Here is a 16,213-nt window from a genome sequence, read left to right as displayed (position 1 = left end):
CAATAACGCAGTAGCAGAGTAAGCTTCCCTGCCAAATTTTACCTAAAAATATGAATAAGAAGTCCAGGCATTGCTGAGCAGCTGCGATAGTAATTGAGACTCGAACATACTGGGATAAAATAAACACGCTATTAACACGCTTAGCGTGTTAGCCCTGTTATTTATACCAAAAAGAAAAAATGTTACGTCTACGCACCTGTGCCCGTGTTTTCAGGTGGTACGGTGCTTATTTCTATTAAATACTTTAGGGAAAAACTTAAATAACGCGACATAAAGACGGTAAAGGCGGTACCTGTAACGTTTATATCTTTCTCACGGGATAGGGATTTGAAGTCGCATCCTTGCAATGATCATTCGGTTGATGCGTCTGTTCAACCCAATTCTGTCAACGTGTTCTAATTTATCGCATCAAAATACCTGGGAATACATGTGTCATATTACCAGGTACGCAAATTTAACTTTTTTAACTTTTTCGAAGATCTGCCTCTATTGCACAAGCTTGAAAAGAAAAAGGAAAAGAAGGCAGACCATGCCTTCACTTTTACCTTTTTAATTTTTTAATCACAGTCATTACATAATTGATTGGGATGGATCCAGTTTCGAGCTTCGAAAGGCAATAACTATGCCATGGTGGCTAACTTCGAAAAACCGGAAATTTACTAAAGTTTCGATAAACTCAGAAAATGTGTATTTCAAAAACTCGAAAACTAGGATGATCCCTAAATGAAGTGTGAGTGCTCAAATAAAGTTCATCTGGTAAAAGTTGGAAAAATCTTTTTCTTTTTTTTGAAATCGAAAATTTCGAAGATCTTAAAAAAGTGCGTATTTCAAGAGCTAAGTATTAAGATGATCAGCAAATGAAACTAGAATGCTTAGCTAAGAAAAATTTTTTAACTTCACATTATATTTCGAAATAAAAATTTCGAAAATCCAAGAAAAGTTACGTGAGATAGAGCATTTTCGAAATGACAGCGGAGGTGGGGCTATATTCCAATCGGCAGTCTATATAAAAAAAATGGAATATTTTAGGAAAATAAAAAGCTTTATATGAAGAACAAGAAATTTCGAACGTCGAAAGACAATATCGATGTTATGGAGGCTAATTTCCAAAAACGGAGAAAATATTTGTTTGGTTATTTATCAATCAATTTATCAAAAATTTGTTTTGGTCCAATACCTAAAGAGGGATGTTTGAGTTAAATATTTTCTGAATTCCTGACAAAATTTTCTTACTCAGTAAGGGCTCGATGGTGCATGAGGACAATACGAAGTTTATGCAGTGTCATCAAACTAAGAGTCAGCGTCCTCGTGCCCGAACAATCACAGCACTGTTGTCAGCCATAATATGGATATAGTAAATGACTTTGTTTAACTGCGAAGCAATACTAACACAAACACAGTATGTCAAAATAGAAATACAACGGATAACTACTCTTGACAACATAATCTACTCCTGGCAAAGAAAAATCAGGCTCTAAAAGTCAATTTTGGTCTCTATTTTGCAGAAGCATGGAAACTGGCATTAGATGAGGCGGCAATGAATGTGACTGAGAAAAAAGCCCTACGAAAGATTTACGGAAGCGTTAGCGACGGCGAGTACCGAAGAAGATTTAGTGATGAGGTGTACGAATTAAAACACAAAGCCTGTGGTGAGAAGGTCATGTTATGCAAATGAAAGAAGATGCTTCAGCCCAAAAGGCTTTCTTAACGGAACGAACCAATAGAAGTAGTGGAAGAGGGACGCCCCTCTCGATTTAATATTGCTTGTAGTTTGGTAATGGCGCTAGGTAACCCAGCCAAGAAGCAATTTTAGTGCCGATTTTTTAGTGCCAGTTTAAACTCTAGTTTTGCTGCTCATCTTATTTCGTACAAAATTTAACTTTGATTGGAGTTATGTATTACTTACTTACTTAATTGGCGCTTAACCGTCCAAACGGTTATGGCCGTCCAACAAGGCGCGCCAGTCGCTCCTTCGCTCCGCCAACCGGCGCCAATTGGTCACACCAAGGGAGTTTAATTCGTTTTCCACCTGGTCCTTCCAACGGAATGGGGGCCGCCCTCTACCTCTGCTTCCATAGGCGGGCTCCGATAGAAACACTTTCTTGGCCGGAGCATCATCTTTCATTCGCATAACATGGCCTAGCCAGCGCAGCCGCTGCGTTTTAATTCGCTGGACTATGTTGATGTCTGCGTATAGCTCGTACAGCTCATCATTAAATCTTCTTCGGTACTCGCCATCGCCAACGCGTAGAGGTCCATAAATCTTTCGAAGAACTTTTCTCTCCCAAAGCCGCTTCATCTGCTGTTGTCATGGTCCATGCTTCTGCCCCATATAGCAGGACGGGTACGATAAGTGACTTGTAGAGTATGATTTTCGTTCGCCGAGAGAGGAATTTACTTTTCAATTGCCTACCTAGTCCAAGGTAGCATTTATTGACAAGATTGCTTCCTCGCTGGATTTCAGTGTTGATGCTGGTTCCCAAATAAACGAAGTCTTACTATTTCGAAATTATGGCTGCCAACAGTAGCGTGGTTGCCAAGGCGCGTATGCGCTGACTCTTTGCTCGATGACAGCAGGTACTTCGTTTTGTCTTCTATCTTTGACGCTTCCTTTTCCAGTTTGGAGTAAGCAGGACTAACAACGCGGAATTATATATAGAATACACAATATTCAAAGGAGTTATAACATATTTGAATAACTGGGTTAAACGGCTAATACGCTCCATTATGCAGCTATTAAATACATACAAACTTTAATTTAAAAACATATATTTATGCCAATAAGCAAAAAATCATGTCATGTTTTAAAAAAAACGCTAAATTTGCATTTAGTTAAAACGAAATCAAAATAAATTTTATATGAAATATTTATTTTTATTTCAATTTGCATTAAAGCTTAATAGTAATATTTAATCGTAATTTTTTACATGATTGTATTTTAGTAGATATTAAAGGTAAAACTAGGAAGAACAGTAATAATAAAATAATCAATGCCTGGTATAAAAAGGCGTATTGAAAAAAGTAAAAAAAAGAAAAAAAAGCGTAAAATCAATTTACAGCGGTTGAGCAAAAAATTAATTTGGCATGCTAAGGAGCCTAGGATTCTAAAAATGTTAGCTACATTGAAAAACTGAAATAATAGAAGAAAAAAAACAAAAACAAGTTGTATTCAATAGTATGTCCCTAAATTGGGTAATTAGTTGAGTTTCGCTGGCCAAGTGCGTATCAAGTTTAAACTGCTAAACTTTTCTACATTAAATTTGCAAAAAATGCAACTCAAAAGTTGAATGGCAAAATACTTATAAAGCTAGTATTTTATTAGTTTAACATCATACACGCATTCTTAATTTTAATACAATTAAAACTATTTTTAAGTTTATGTGTAGTATAAGTCACACATAGACTAATTAAAATTGATTCCATACAAATTTCGATTTTAGCATAGAAACGTTCAGATCAGTTTCAAATAACGTTACTAACTAATGCTTAAAGCGCTTAACGTTTTTGAAGAACGTATGTTTTTTTTTTTTCAAACTGCCTTTTTTTATTTTACACTTTTTTTTAGAAAAATATTTATGAAAACTAAATTATTTGCTTTACGAAAATATTATTTCTTCTCTTTTTTTTAAATATATGCTACAGAAGAGCATTGTTACTGTGTTAAGTACTGCGTTGTAAGTTTTATTTTTATAACACAATTGTTTTACGAGTATATTTTAAACATTTTTTTTTTTATTAACTTTCGAAAATAGATACAGCTTGATATGGTATATTTATCGTTTTCTAATATCATTAATTTTATCTAACGCTTTTACAAAATTTCTGATTACGTTTTTTAATTCATAAATCGTTTCAAGCAAATTATCAAAAAGAGGAAAAAAGCGCCGCTCGTCCGCTATACGATGCAATCGTAAGGGCAGCAGAAAAACGCATGCAAAAATTTATTTAAGTATCAGAAAAAAAGCTTAGATATTTTTTTAATATGTTTGCATAAATACTTGGTGTTATAATGGAAAACCCTTTTTTTTACAAACTTTAATACCTTTGATATATGTGGGATGTTCGTTTTACAATGCCCAAAAGAAATAACTTAAAACAATCACATGAATGTATAATTAAAGAAGAAAAATTAAATTTATGCTACATATTTATATAAAATAATATAAAATAAACTGGAATGCCATAAAATAAGCACAGTACACAGTGCAAAATTAGTTCATATAATGGGGTGGAACGATGCCAGTGCAAATTTGACAATTTGAGGTGAGATTAGGGCCTTTATGAAAAGAACAAAAACTCAAAGATAGAGAGAAACTCGACCAAATTCTGAGAAGAAATTGGCAGAGACGAAAATACTATTTTTTTTTATTAATTTACTTTTTTGCCCAACAGTGTTAGATAAAACAAGGTCATGGTAGCCACGCGGCAATTTTCGATATCGAAAAATTCGAATTCGGCCAAAAATGAGAGCAAATTTTTCAGATTAGGTATTAATCTTCTAACCCACTCTTTCGTTAAGATAAAAATTTCGAAAATCCCAGAAAAATTTTATACTTTGGTAGTAAAATTATGAAAAATCAAAAATTTCGAAGATCTCAAAAAAATGCGTTTTTCAAAACCTAAAAAGCTGGAATGATACCCAAATGAAATTAGTTTTCAGATCCAGTTCGTCTAGTAAAAGGTGAAAAAGTCTTTTTACCACGTTTAATTTTTCGAAACCGAATAATTCGAAGATCTTCGAAAAATGCGTATTTCAAGAGCTAGAAAGCTAAGATTATCAACAAATGCAACTAGGTTGCTTCGGTAGGGAAAATTTGTTAACACACAATATTTTTCGCACCAGAAAATTACGAAAATGCCAAAAAAAGTTATTTTTTGTTTCAACAATCAATGAAATAGCTAGATTTTAATATATCATATTAAAATACTTCATATTTTGACCAAGAATGGCCCAATGTACAACTTTAAGAGCGTTTTTGAAACCCATCAAAGGAAGGATGTTACCAAAAAAAATTGCCAAACTCGATATCGATATTCGAAGTTGTAGTTTCAAAAGATCAAAATCGAGTCTATATTAATATTAAAAATTTGAAGAACCGATATAGTGGTATTGACAACTCGCAAAAATTAAAAATTAAACGGTTTACACCCACATTTTCGATATCTACATTTTTGAAGTTCTTAATAAAGTATTTTTGCACTTAGTTTGCATAGATTTGGGATAAAAGTTAGACGAATAATAATGATAAATTTTTTCGACCAAATATCCTTCCGAGATAGAATTGTATTCCACAAAGTCGTCTATATAAAAAAATAATTGAGAATAACCCTGCGCAACATTTTAGGCAAAACATTGTTAACGATGAACTGGAAAATTGACCTGACCCTATTTCGAAATCCAGCGGTGTTTGGGTGAGTTTGCTAATAGTCATTTCACTTTCGGTAAATTCATTATTTCACAAGGTTATAAAGTTTATGCACACCGTTGGAAGCAGGATATAGAAATGAGGGGAATATGGATGCAATTTTTCGATATCGAAGGTCTACAAAATTGCGAAACTCTCCCTTGAAAACTGGTGCTCATAATGCTTAATTTCACTACAATAAAGAAAATTAAAGATAGCACCAGATTTCTCTACTTCGAAAACTTCGAAATTCGCAGATAATGTCTTTAATCAAAAAACGCATTGCTATTACTAACAAATTCGAAAACGAATGAAATATAAGAGCGCTCAGAATGTAGTAGGATGATAATAGTGAACCAAGTCGAATAATACTAATACCTTTTTGCGGTTAGAACCCTCAATTTCGAAAAAAACATAGTGATTTGTTGGTATAAAATTAATAAAATCGAATCATTTTCAATATCAAAAATTTCGATGTTCGAAAAACGTCCTTTTTTGGTTTCGAAAACACAACTTCACATTTTAAGCCATCAGAATGCGTCACGCTAAAAGTTATAAATAAATTCCAAGCTCACCTTTGGTAGGGTATTATATAAATTGCAAAATGTGCCCTTTTTCGATAGTTGCGGAAAAACACTTATGAAAATTCATTATAGAATTTTCCGATTTAGTAGGCAGATACTGAACTAAGGAAGGTGAAGCTTTCATCATTTCGAAAATTACCTCTTTTTACTATAATTGGTGGCTTGTTATTTAAAAATTGGGGAGTCGATAACGTGAGAGTTGGAAACTGGATTAGAAAATATGGCAAAATTGAATGATCGATATGAAAGGGTTTCAAAGCACTTTTTTCCGGAACTATTCAAACGCTCAAATTCGAACTCTTTTGTTTTATCATAATTTGTCTATATATGTATGTTTTTGCAAAATAATTTACCTTTTTTTCCTAAACTGTTTTTGACCCTAAACCGATCGAGAGTTCGTTCTTTTCATGAAGAATTTTATAAAAGACAGAAATATGCTCTACAAAGTTATGTACCTCCTGAAAAGTCAAATGCACCAAAAGCCGGCCAACAAAGCGACTTAAAATTTTATTCGGAGGTTATACTATTTTGGTACAAATTTATCATTTTCAGTTTGAAAACGTTACGTACCCCAATATGAACGTTGCACTGTGTAATAATTAAACTAAATTCTTTTTTCAATTCGCTTTAACACTACAAGCGCACTGCTAATTGGGAATGCGGGGTAAATGTCTCATACATTCACAAATACATTACTAACTACATCAACTTCGCTCCTACGCATATTTGGCTAACAAACAGAAGCAGAACAACTATTGACATAGTACATAAACATATATGTAAGCTAAAAGCTATATTAAACTTGTGTCACGCACTGCGCATATTTGTCCAACTCGCCACGTAACACCTTTACACGATCTGTTTCTTCACGCAGTAAGCGCATCAGTTCATCAATGGTACGCTGTTGTGCCACAACAGTGTGCTCCAATTTACCAACACGTCGCTCCAACTCTCCTATACGCGCACTATCGGCAGATGTGGATGGCGCTGCTGTATTACCACTTCGTTGTGGCTGATAAAGATTATGAACACCCGTTGAATTTTGATTAGACGCGGTGCCATTGGAAGTTGGATGCTCGTGTATAACTGTGGAAGCCGGTGATGCATTACTTTTTAATGCTGTTGTGCGCGCGCTGCCACTGCCACTACCGCTACCTGTGCTGCCGCCTCCACTTTCTGTGACTGCTGCTGGTGATATACTACGATTACGTATCGAAAGGCTACTGGGTCGCATGCGCATATCATCATGTGTGGCTGTTGTTATTGATGCTGAATTAGAGAGCGATGAGTCATGAGCGGTGAATTTATTGCTCATACTTTTAGTCATGATATCACCAGTAGTAGAACTTAGTTCTTTTTTCAATAACTGCTGACTACTACTTTCAACAATCATCGATTGTTGCATTATGTTTGAGGACTGCTGTACCTTTGTTGTTGTTGAACTAGTGGTGGTTGTAGAGCTACTGTGACTGCTACTGCTGCTGTGCGAACTAATGGCAAAGGAGTTGGTAAAATTATGATTATTGCTTGTTACTTTTACATCGTCACCAAGCAATCTTGATGTACGATCAGCCACTGTTGTTGTGGCTGCTGCTACTGTGCCTTGCGACGAACGTGGCTCTACACTGGGTGATGTCTTTTTCTTTACTTGCTGTGATGCTTTCAACTCATCCATCCATGGCGCTTTCTTCATTTCCCATTCACGTGGTTTCATTTTGGCTAATTGTTCTTCGCCAGTCGAATTCTCATCGGATGATTGTAATTTGCCTTCTTCTTGTGACAATTCACCACCAGATGTTGCTCCACCTCCACCACTGCTGCTACTGCCATTAAGGTAAATTGAATTGTTGTTATTACTTTCACCTATGATGTTAATTGCTGCGGAAGGTGGACGCCGCTTTGGTGCTTTAACACGTCCTGCGCGCATGTCTGTTAGGATAGAGCCACGTTCCAAACGATCGAATTCGCCTTCTTCAGCCGATATGGTGGGAGCGCGTCGCAAAATAACAGCATCGTTCTGACTGGCTTTGCTGCTACCTGTACCATCGGCGAAATCTTGTGATGCAGCTGTTGTGAGTTTGCTATCGGTGCTTTTTGTCTTTTGTTTGCCGAAACCGAAAAGATTGCCTGCAAAGAAAACATCGTTAGTTCTGTTTGAAGTGTTTTAATTTACTATTTATACCCAATGGTGTCAGCTTAAAAAATCATGAAAAATTCGAACATCGCAAAGAGTCCTTACTTTTGAAAGCAAATGGAGCTGGATAGCTTAGATTGTGGTAAGTGGTTTGCACAATTACATTTTGGGGAATGAATTAACCACGCTTTACTTTTTGAAATCGAGAACTTGAAAGATCCAAAAAAAGTGCTTATTTCAAAAGCTGAAATACTAGGATGATCTGCAACTAAAGTTCGAAAGCTTAGATCAATTTTATCAAGCGAGAGTAGAAAGTCATTCCACCCGCTAATATTTTTGAAACCGAAAATTTCGAAGACCTCGAAAGGGTGCGCTTTCGAAAGTAGAAAACGAAGCGAAAAGTAATGTGGGGTATCAGATTTTGCCTCTGAAACTGCTACAATAACAACAGAAGCAAAATCTCATAAACAAACATTATTTTCCGAAAAAGAAAGTTTCGAAGCTGTCCGAAAAGCATTTTTTTTTTTTTTTCAAAAGTACTCTTTTCAGCTAATGAGGCTCCAATATTATTATTAACTTGTTCCGTATTAAAATTAAATTATAGAAATCTTTTTACCACGTTTTATTTTTCGAAATCGTAATTTTGAGTAAAAGGCTACGATGATCAGCAAATGAAGCTAGCGTGTTTAGACCAAGTTTATAAAATAAACAAAGAAAAATCTTTATATCCCGCTTTATTTTCGAAAACGAAAATTTCGAAGATGTCATAAAAAGGTGTATTAGGAAAGCGAAGAGTCCTTGCCGCTCAACAGTCTAGATACAAAAACCAAATCTACTTGCACATTATTTTTCGCAATCGAAAATTTAAAAAAAAAAATTATTTTTCAAAAGGTTAATGAAATAGTCGGACGTGAACATTAATTGACGATTATTACAAAATTTCGAAGATCTCGAAAATTTTGAAAATCCGATAAATGTTTTTTTTGAAGAGGTTATTGAAATAGCCATAGCCAGACTCGGAAAATTATTGACGCTTATAACAAAATCGTATGCTTCGAAAACTTTGATGAAAAAGGACAAATTTCAAAGGCAAAACGCACTTTTGGTAATTTCGTTTTTCAAAGCCCGATTTGTTCTTTGCAAAAAATTGAATGCTACTTAAACTCACTACTGGGTATATCAAACTTGTTTTGTTTTACTTACTAGCAACGCCGGTCACACTCGATGGCTTCTTCGTCGTCACGGTGGGTTTCTTTGTCAACACTGGCGGTGGCGTTTTCGTCTTTTCATCCAAATTCTCTAAGCTTTTGCGCAATTCATTTGCTACTGCGGCCGTGCTAGATGATAGCATGCTTGGTGTTGTAGTACTTCCGTTATTTGTCAATGCCGTCTGTTGTTGTTGTTGTTTCTTCAATGCCGCCAAACGATTGCTTGCATCCGCTGCATTTGCCGTTAAATCTAAATTTTTATTCTCCAGCGATTTACGTTGTGCAGCAACATTTCCACTTTGTAAGCCTGTTTCAGAGAGTATATCGTTGAGTGAATCATATGAACCAAAACTGTCCTTACGATTGGAGCTTTGCGTTGATGAATTACTACCAGACTTCTTGATGAACACCTTCGAAGTTGCTGCTGTGGTGTGTGCCGCCGACGTGGCTGCCGCGCCAGTTGCTGACCTTATGTGTGATGCTGCTGCTGTGTTGGTGTTGACGCTGGCTGTGGTTGCTGCTCCTGCACTGGCATTTGAAGATGTTTTGGCAGTACGTTGAGGATGTTGTGAATCACCCAGTGATGTAACTAAAAAAAACATCAATTATGAGAGTACAAGAAAAGTATCAAAAAATGGGCGATATGTAAGCAATCGAAACTTTGGATATATCATAAAAAAGTTAAGCAATCAATCAATAACGCTAGTTTAAACAATTGGTTTTAAGCTTAAATAAATGTATGAATATTTGTATATACATTTGTATGTATTTATGTGTATATGTATAGAGCAGCAAGAAGTAACGGCAACAAACAAGACAACGCCACTATTATTAACGTATGTTTTTTGGCGTCAAAGCACTCAGGCATATTGGGCACAATTCGAAAATTTCTAATATTAGAAAATGAATCAACAACAAGTTAAGGTGGTTCAAATAAAAACTTTACTGAATATTTTTTGGCTTTTTATATATGTACATATTTTTGCTTTTTTCCTACTAAATTGGCACTCAATAAATAAAAACTGAAAGCTTATAAAAAATAAATCGTTATGATATATTACAGTAGCGAGATAAAATAAGGCCATTGAAGTATATTGTCACGGATATTAGCATCACTAAGTTATCCCATCACTAAGGCGATGCTAAGGCCATGCCAAGCAGTATTTACGTTAATAATCAAATCAAGTATACACATATATAAGGCAGCCCAGAGAGATGTCACACACAGATGCATTTACTTATACGCCTATGTGCGCGCGAGAGACTGTAAACTACAAACATTCACATCAATAATTCAATCTTTATGTATCTACATAAACGAATAAATAATTTCGTCTACACATATGTACCATGTACGAATACGAGCAGCGGAGAGTCAATGCGCAAACACATGCATATATCTGAGAAGTTTGAGAGCTACTGGACTAGTAGATTCTGGAAGCGCCTAAAAGATGTATAAAATTGTGCAATTTTAGTTATAGCTGAGAAGTTTGAGAGCTCATGGACAATGCTAGTACATTCTGGAAAAATGCGAACGAGGAAATCAAAGGGTATAAAAGGCAACAGATGTAGAGGCGCTGTAATTCAGTTTGAGTTCAGCTATCAATCAGTTTGGTTATTAAGCCAGCGAGTAGCAAAGGATACATAAGTGTTATTGTGAAGTACTTTAATAAAGGCCATTTTTCTATTATTCAATATTGGAGTTATTTATTCAACAGTTTAGTGATTCGAACTTAGCAGAGGATTGCAAATAAGAGGATTTGCAAGAAAATTCGTTACAATATGTTTTGAAGGAGTACGATATGATTTTCTATATAAATGTAAAGGATAGAAAGATAAATCTTAAGGTATAATATAAATCAATAAATCAGAACTTAAGCAGTTACAACTAACTGTAGGCAAATTAATAACAATAAAAACTGAAAAATTTAAAAAGAGAAAAGGCTTTAAAGAGATTCACAAGGTATAATCGAAACAGCTGTCGCCTTGTCCGTCCTGCTGTCACGTTGTATAAATTTTTCCCAAATTATTAAATAAATTAATAAATTTAAATAAACCAACAAAAAACAAAACAAAAAACGAATACAAAACTAACAAATTATACAAAAAAAAAAAAAAAAAACAGACAAAAAATAATAAAACGGAGCAAATAACAATAAATAAATAACATTGCAAATAAAAAATTCAAAAAGAAGCTCAGATTGAAGTTAAGAAAATAGCACAAGAACAAATTGAAAAACAAAAACTACTTTTATAACAAAAATATAAAATACAGCAACAAATTAAAAAACAATAAAATAAGAACAAAAACAAATTCAAAATAAACCAAAAGCAAAAATAAAACAAAAGTAAAAATAAAACAAAAGTAAAGATAAATGAAAAGAAAAGGCAAAGAAAAACAAAGAGCAAAAACCCGGATAAAACAAATAAAAAACAAATTAAAACAAAACAAATAATAAACAAATAAAACAAAATAAATAAGAAACACAAAAAAACACAATAAATCAAAAACACAGCAAAAACAAAAAAGGCAACTTGAAACGCAAATAAAATAAAAAACTTAAAAAATAAAAACAAATAAAATAAAAGTACACAATTAAAAAAAAACGCTAGAAATTAAGTAAATTAAAAAATTAGAAAACAAATTAAACAAGTAAGGAAGGTTAAGTTCGGGTGTAACCGAACATTACATACTCAGTTGAGAGCTATGGTGACAACATAAGGGAAAATAACCATGTAGGAAAATGAACCGAGGGAAACCCTAGAATGTGGTTGTATGACATGTGTATCAAATGAAAGGCATTAAAGAGTATTTTATGAAGGAGTTGGCCATAGTTCTATAGGTGGACGCCATTTAGGGATATCGCCATAAAGGTGGGTCAGGGTTGACTCTAGAATTTGTTTTTACAATATGGATATCAAATGAAAGGTGTTAAAGAGTAATTTATGAGGGAGTGGGCCATAGTTCTATAGGTGGACGCCATTTAGGGATATAGCCATAAAGGTGGATCAGGGTTGACTCTAGAATGCGTTTGTACGATATGGGTATCAAATGAAAGGTGTTAATGAGTATTTTAAAACGGAGTAATCCTTAGTTCCACAGGTGGACGCCGTTTCGAGATATCGCCACAAAGGTGAACCAGGAGTGACCCTAGAATTTGTTTGTACAATATGGGTATCAAAAGAAAGGTGTTAATGAGTATTTTAAAAGGGGGTGATGCTTAGTTCCACAGGTGGACGCCGTTTCGAGATATCGCCATAAAGGTGGACCAGGTGTGACCCTAGAATGCGTTTGTACAATATGGGTATCAAACGAAAGATGTTAATGAGTATTTTAAAAGGGAGTGATGCTTAGTTCCACAGGTGGACGCCGTTACGAGATATCGCCATAAAGGTGGACCAGGTGTGACCCTAGAATTTGTTTGTACGATATGGGTATCAAATTAAAGGTATTAATGAGGGTTTTAAAAGGGAGTGGTGGTAGTTGTATAGGTGGTCGCCTTTTCGAGATATCGCCACAAAGGTGGACCAGGGGTGACTCTAGAATGCGTTTGTACGATATGGGTATCAAATGAAAGGTGTTAATGAGTATTTTAAAAGGGAGTAATCCTTAGTTCCATAGGTGGACGCTGTTTCGAGATATCGCCATAAAGGTGGACCAGGAGTGACCCTAGAATTTGTTTGTACAATATGGGTATCAAAAGAAAGGTGTTAATGAGTATTTTAAAAGGGAGTGATGCTTAGTTCCACAGGTGAACGGCGTTTCGAGATATCGCCATAAAGGTGGACCAGGGGTGACTCTAGAATGCGTTTGTACGATATGGGTATCAAATTAAAGGTATTAATGAGAGTTTTAAAAGGGAGTGGTGGTAGTTGTATAGGTGGTCGCCTTTTCGAGATATCGCCATAAAGGTGGACCAGGGGTGACTCTAGAATGCGTTTGTACGATATGGGTATCAAATTAAAGGTATTAATGAGAGTTTTAAAAGGGAGTGGTGGTAGTTGTATAGGTGGTCGCCTTTTCGAGATATCGCCATAAAGGTGGACCAGGTGTGACCCTAGAATGCGTTTGTACAATATGGGTATCAAAAGAAAGGTGTTAATGAGTATTTTAAAAGGGAGTAATCCTTAGTTCCATAGGTGGACGCCGTTTCGAGATATCGCCACAAAGGTGGACTGGGGTGACCCTAGAATTTTTTTCTACAATATGGGTATCAAAAGAAAGGTGTTAATGAGTATTTTAAAAGGGAATAATCCTTAGTTCCATAGGTGGACGCCGTTTCGAGATATCGCCACAAAGGTGGACTGGGGTGACCCTAGAATTTGTTTGTACAATATGGGTATCAAAAGAAAGATGTTAATGAGTATTTTAAAAGGGAGTAATCCTTAGTTCCATATGTGGACGCAGTTTCGAGATATCGCCATAAATGTGGACCAGGGGTGACCCTGGAATGTTTGTACAATATGGGTATCAAAAGGAAGGTGTTAATGAGTATTTTAAAAGGTAGTAATCCTTAGTTCCATAGGTGGACGCCGTTTCGAGATATCGCCACAAAGGTGGACTGGGGTGACCCTAGAATTTGTTTGTACAATATGGGTATCAAAAGAAAGATGTTAATGAGTATTTTAAAAGGGAGTAATCCTTAGTTCCATATGTGGACGCAGTTTCGAGATATCGCCATAAATGTGGACCAGGGGTGACCCTAGAATTTGTTTGTACAATATGGGTATCAAAAGAAAGGCGTTAATGAGTATTTTAAAAGGGCGTAATCCTTAGTTCCATAGGTGGACGCCGTTTCGAGATATCGCCATAAAGGTGGATCAGGGGTGACCCTAGAATTTGTTTGTACAATATGGGCATCAAACGAAAGGTGTTGATGAGTATTTTAAAAGGGAGTGGGCCTTAGTTCTATAGGTGGACGCCGTTTCGAAATATCGCAATAAAGGTGGACCAGGGGTGACTCTAGAATGTGTTTGTACGATATGGGTATCAAATTAAAGGTATTAATGAGGGTTTTAAAAGGGAGTGGTGGTTGTTGTATAGGTGGTCGCCTTTTCGAGATATCGCCATAAAGGTGGACCAGGGGTGACTCTAGAATGCGTTTGTACGATATGGGTATCAAATGAAAGGTGTTAATGAGTATTTTAAAAGCGAGTAATCCTTAGTTCCATAGGTGGACGCCGTTTCGAGGTATCGCCATAAAGGTGGACTAGGGGTAACCCTAGAATTTGTTTGCACAATATGGGTATCAAAAGAAAGGAGTTAATGAGTATTTTAAAAGGGAGTAATCCTTAGTTCCATAGGTGGACGCCGTTTCGAAATATCGCCATAAAGGTGGACCAGGGGTGACCCTAGAATTTGTTTCTACAATATGGGCATCAAACGAAAGGTGTTAATGAGTATTTTAAAAGGGAGTGGGCCTTAGTTCTATAGGTGGACGCCGTTTCGAAATATCGCCATAAAGGTGGACCAGGGGTGACTCTAGAATGTGTTTGTACGATATGGGTATCAAATTAAAGCAGGCATGCTTAACGAACGAAACGATATCATTTCGTTACGATAATCAACGTTAATCAACGTCACTTCGTTTCGTTTATTAACGTTGATTATCGTAACGAAATGATATCGTTTCGTTCGTTAAGCATGCCTGAATTAAAGGTATTAATGTGAGTTTTAAAAGGAGTGGTGGTAGTTGTATATGTGAAGGCGTTTTCCAGATATCGACCAAAATGTGGACCAGGGTGACCCAGAACATCATCTGTTGGCTACCGCTAATTTATTTATATATATAATACCTGCCAAGATTTTAAGGGTTTTTTATTTCGCCCTGCAGAACTTTTTAATTTTCTTCTACTTAATATGGTAGGTGTCACAACCATTTTATAAAGTTTTTTCTAAAGTTATATTTCGCGTCAATAAACCAATCCAATTACCTCACCACGTTTCATCCCTTTTTTCGTATTTGGTATAGAATTATGGCATTTTTTTCATTTTTCGTAATTTTCGATATCGGAAAAGTGGGCGTGGTCATTGTCGGATTTTGTTCATTTTTCATACCAAGATAAAGTGAGTTCAAGTAAGTACGTGAACTAAGTTCATTAAAGATATGTCGATTTTTGCTCAAGTTATCGTGTTAACGGCCATGCGGAAGGACAGACGAACGACTGTGTATAAAAACTGGGCGTGGCATCAACCGATTTCGCCCGTTTCACAGAAAACAGTTAACATCATAAAATCTATGCCCCTACCAAATTTCAAAAGGATTGGTTAATTTTTGTTCGACTTATGGCGTTAAAAGTATCCTAGACAAATTAAATGAAAAAGGGCGGAGCCACGCCCATTTTGAAATTTTCTTTTATTTTTGTATTTTGTTGCACCATATCATTACTGGAGTTTAATGTTGACATAATTTACTTATATACTGTAAGGATATTAAATTTTTTGTTAAAATTTACCTTAAAAAATTTTTTTTTTAAAAGTGGGCGTGGTCTTTCTCCGATTTTGCTAATTTTTATTAGGCGTACATATAGTAATAGGAGTAACGTCCCTGCCAAATTTCATCATGATATCTTCAACGACTGACAAATTACAGCTTGCAAGTTTTAAATTACTTTCTTTTAAAAGTGGGCGCTGCCACACCCATTGTCCAAAATTTTACAAATTTTCTATTCTGCGTCATAAATTCAACTCATCTACCAAGTTTCGTCGCTTTATCTGTCTTTGGTAATGAATTATCGCACTTTTTCGGTTTTTGGAAATTTTCGATATCGAAAAAGTGGGCGTGGTTATAGTCCGATATCGTTCATTTTAAATATCGATCTGAAATGAGTGCTCAGGAACCTACATACCAAATTTCATCAAGATACCTCAAAATTTACTCA

The 16,213-nt window shown here is 35.4% G+C and overlaps 1 protein-coding gene across 5 annotated transcripts in view; it reads right to left on the bottom strand.

The window, feature by feature from the left end:
- Positions 1-16,213, bottom strand: part of cindr (CIN85 and CD2AP related) — a 248,553-nt gene that overhangs the window by 7,695 nt on the left and 224,645 nt on the right. For 3 of the 5 annotated variants that reach the window (XM_067760890.1, XM_067760891.1, XM_067760894.1), the window contains 2 exons: positions 9,327-9,920; positions 6,805-8,116 (listed from right to left, as the gene is read on the bottom strand). In XM_067760890.1, the coding sequence (XP_067616991.1) occupies positions 6,805-8,116; positions 9,327-9,920 (1,906 nt within the window). Of the gene's footprint in view, positions 1-23; positions 43-6,804; positions 8,117-9,326; positions 9,921-16,213 lie in introns of those variants that run through there. The other 2 variants (XM_067760893.1, XM_067760892.1) reach the window with 2 other exon arrangements.

This window comes from Eurosta solidaginis, chromosome 1 (genome assembly GCF_040869045.1).
Source record: "Eurosta solidaginis isolate ZX-2024a chromosome 1, ASM4086904v1, whole genome shotgun sequence".
In the NCBI taxonomy this organism is placed as follows: domain Eukaryota; kingdom Metazoa; phylum Arthropoda; class Insecta; order Diptera; family Tephritidae; genus Eurosta; species Eurosta solidaginis.
The sequence above is the reverse complement of the archived record's forward strand: the minus strand, read 5'-3'. Positions and strand labels throughout refer to the sequence as shown.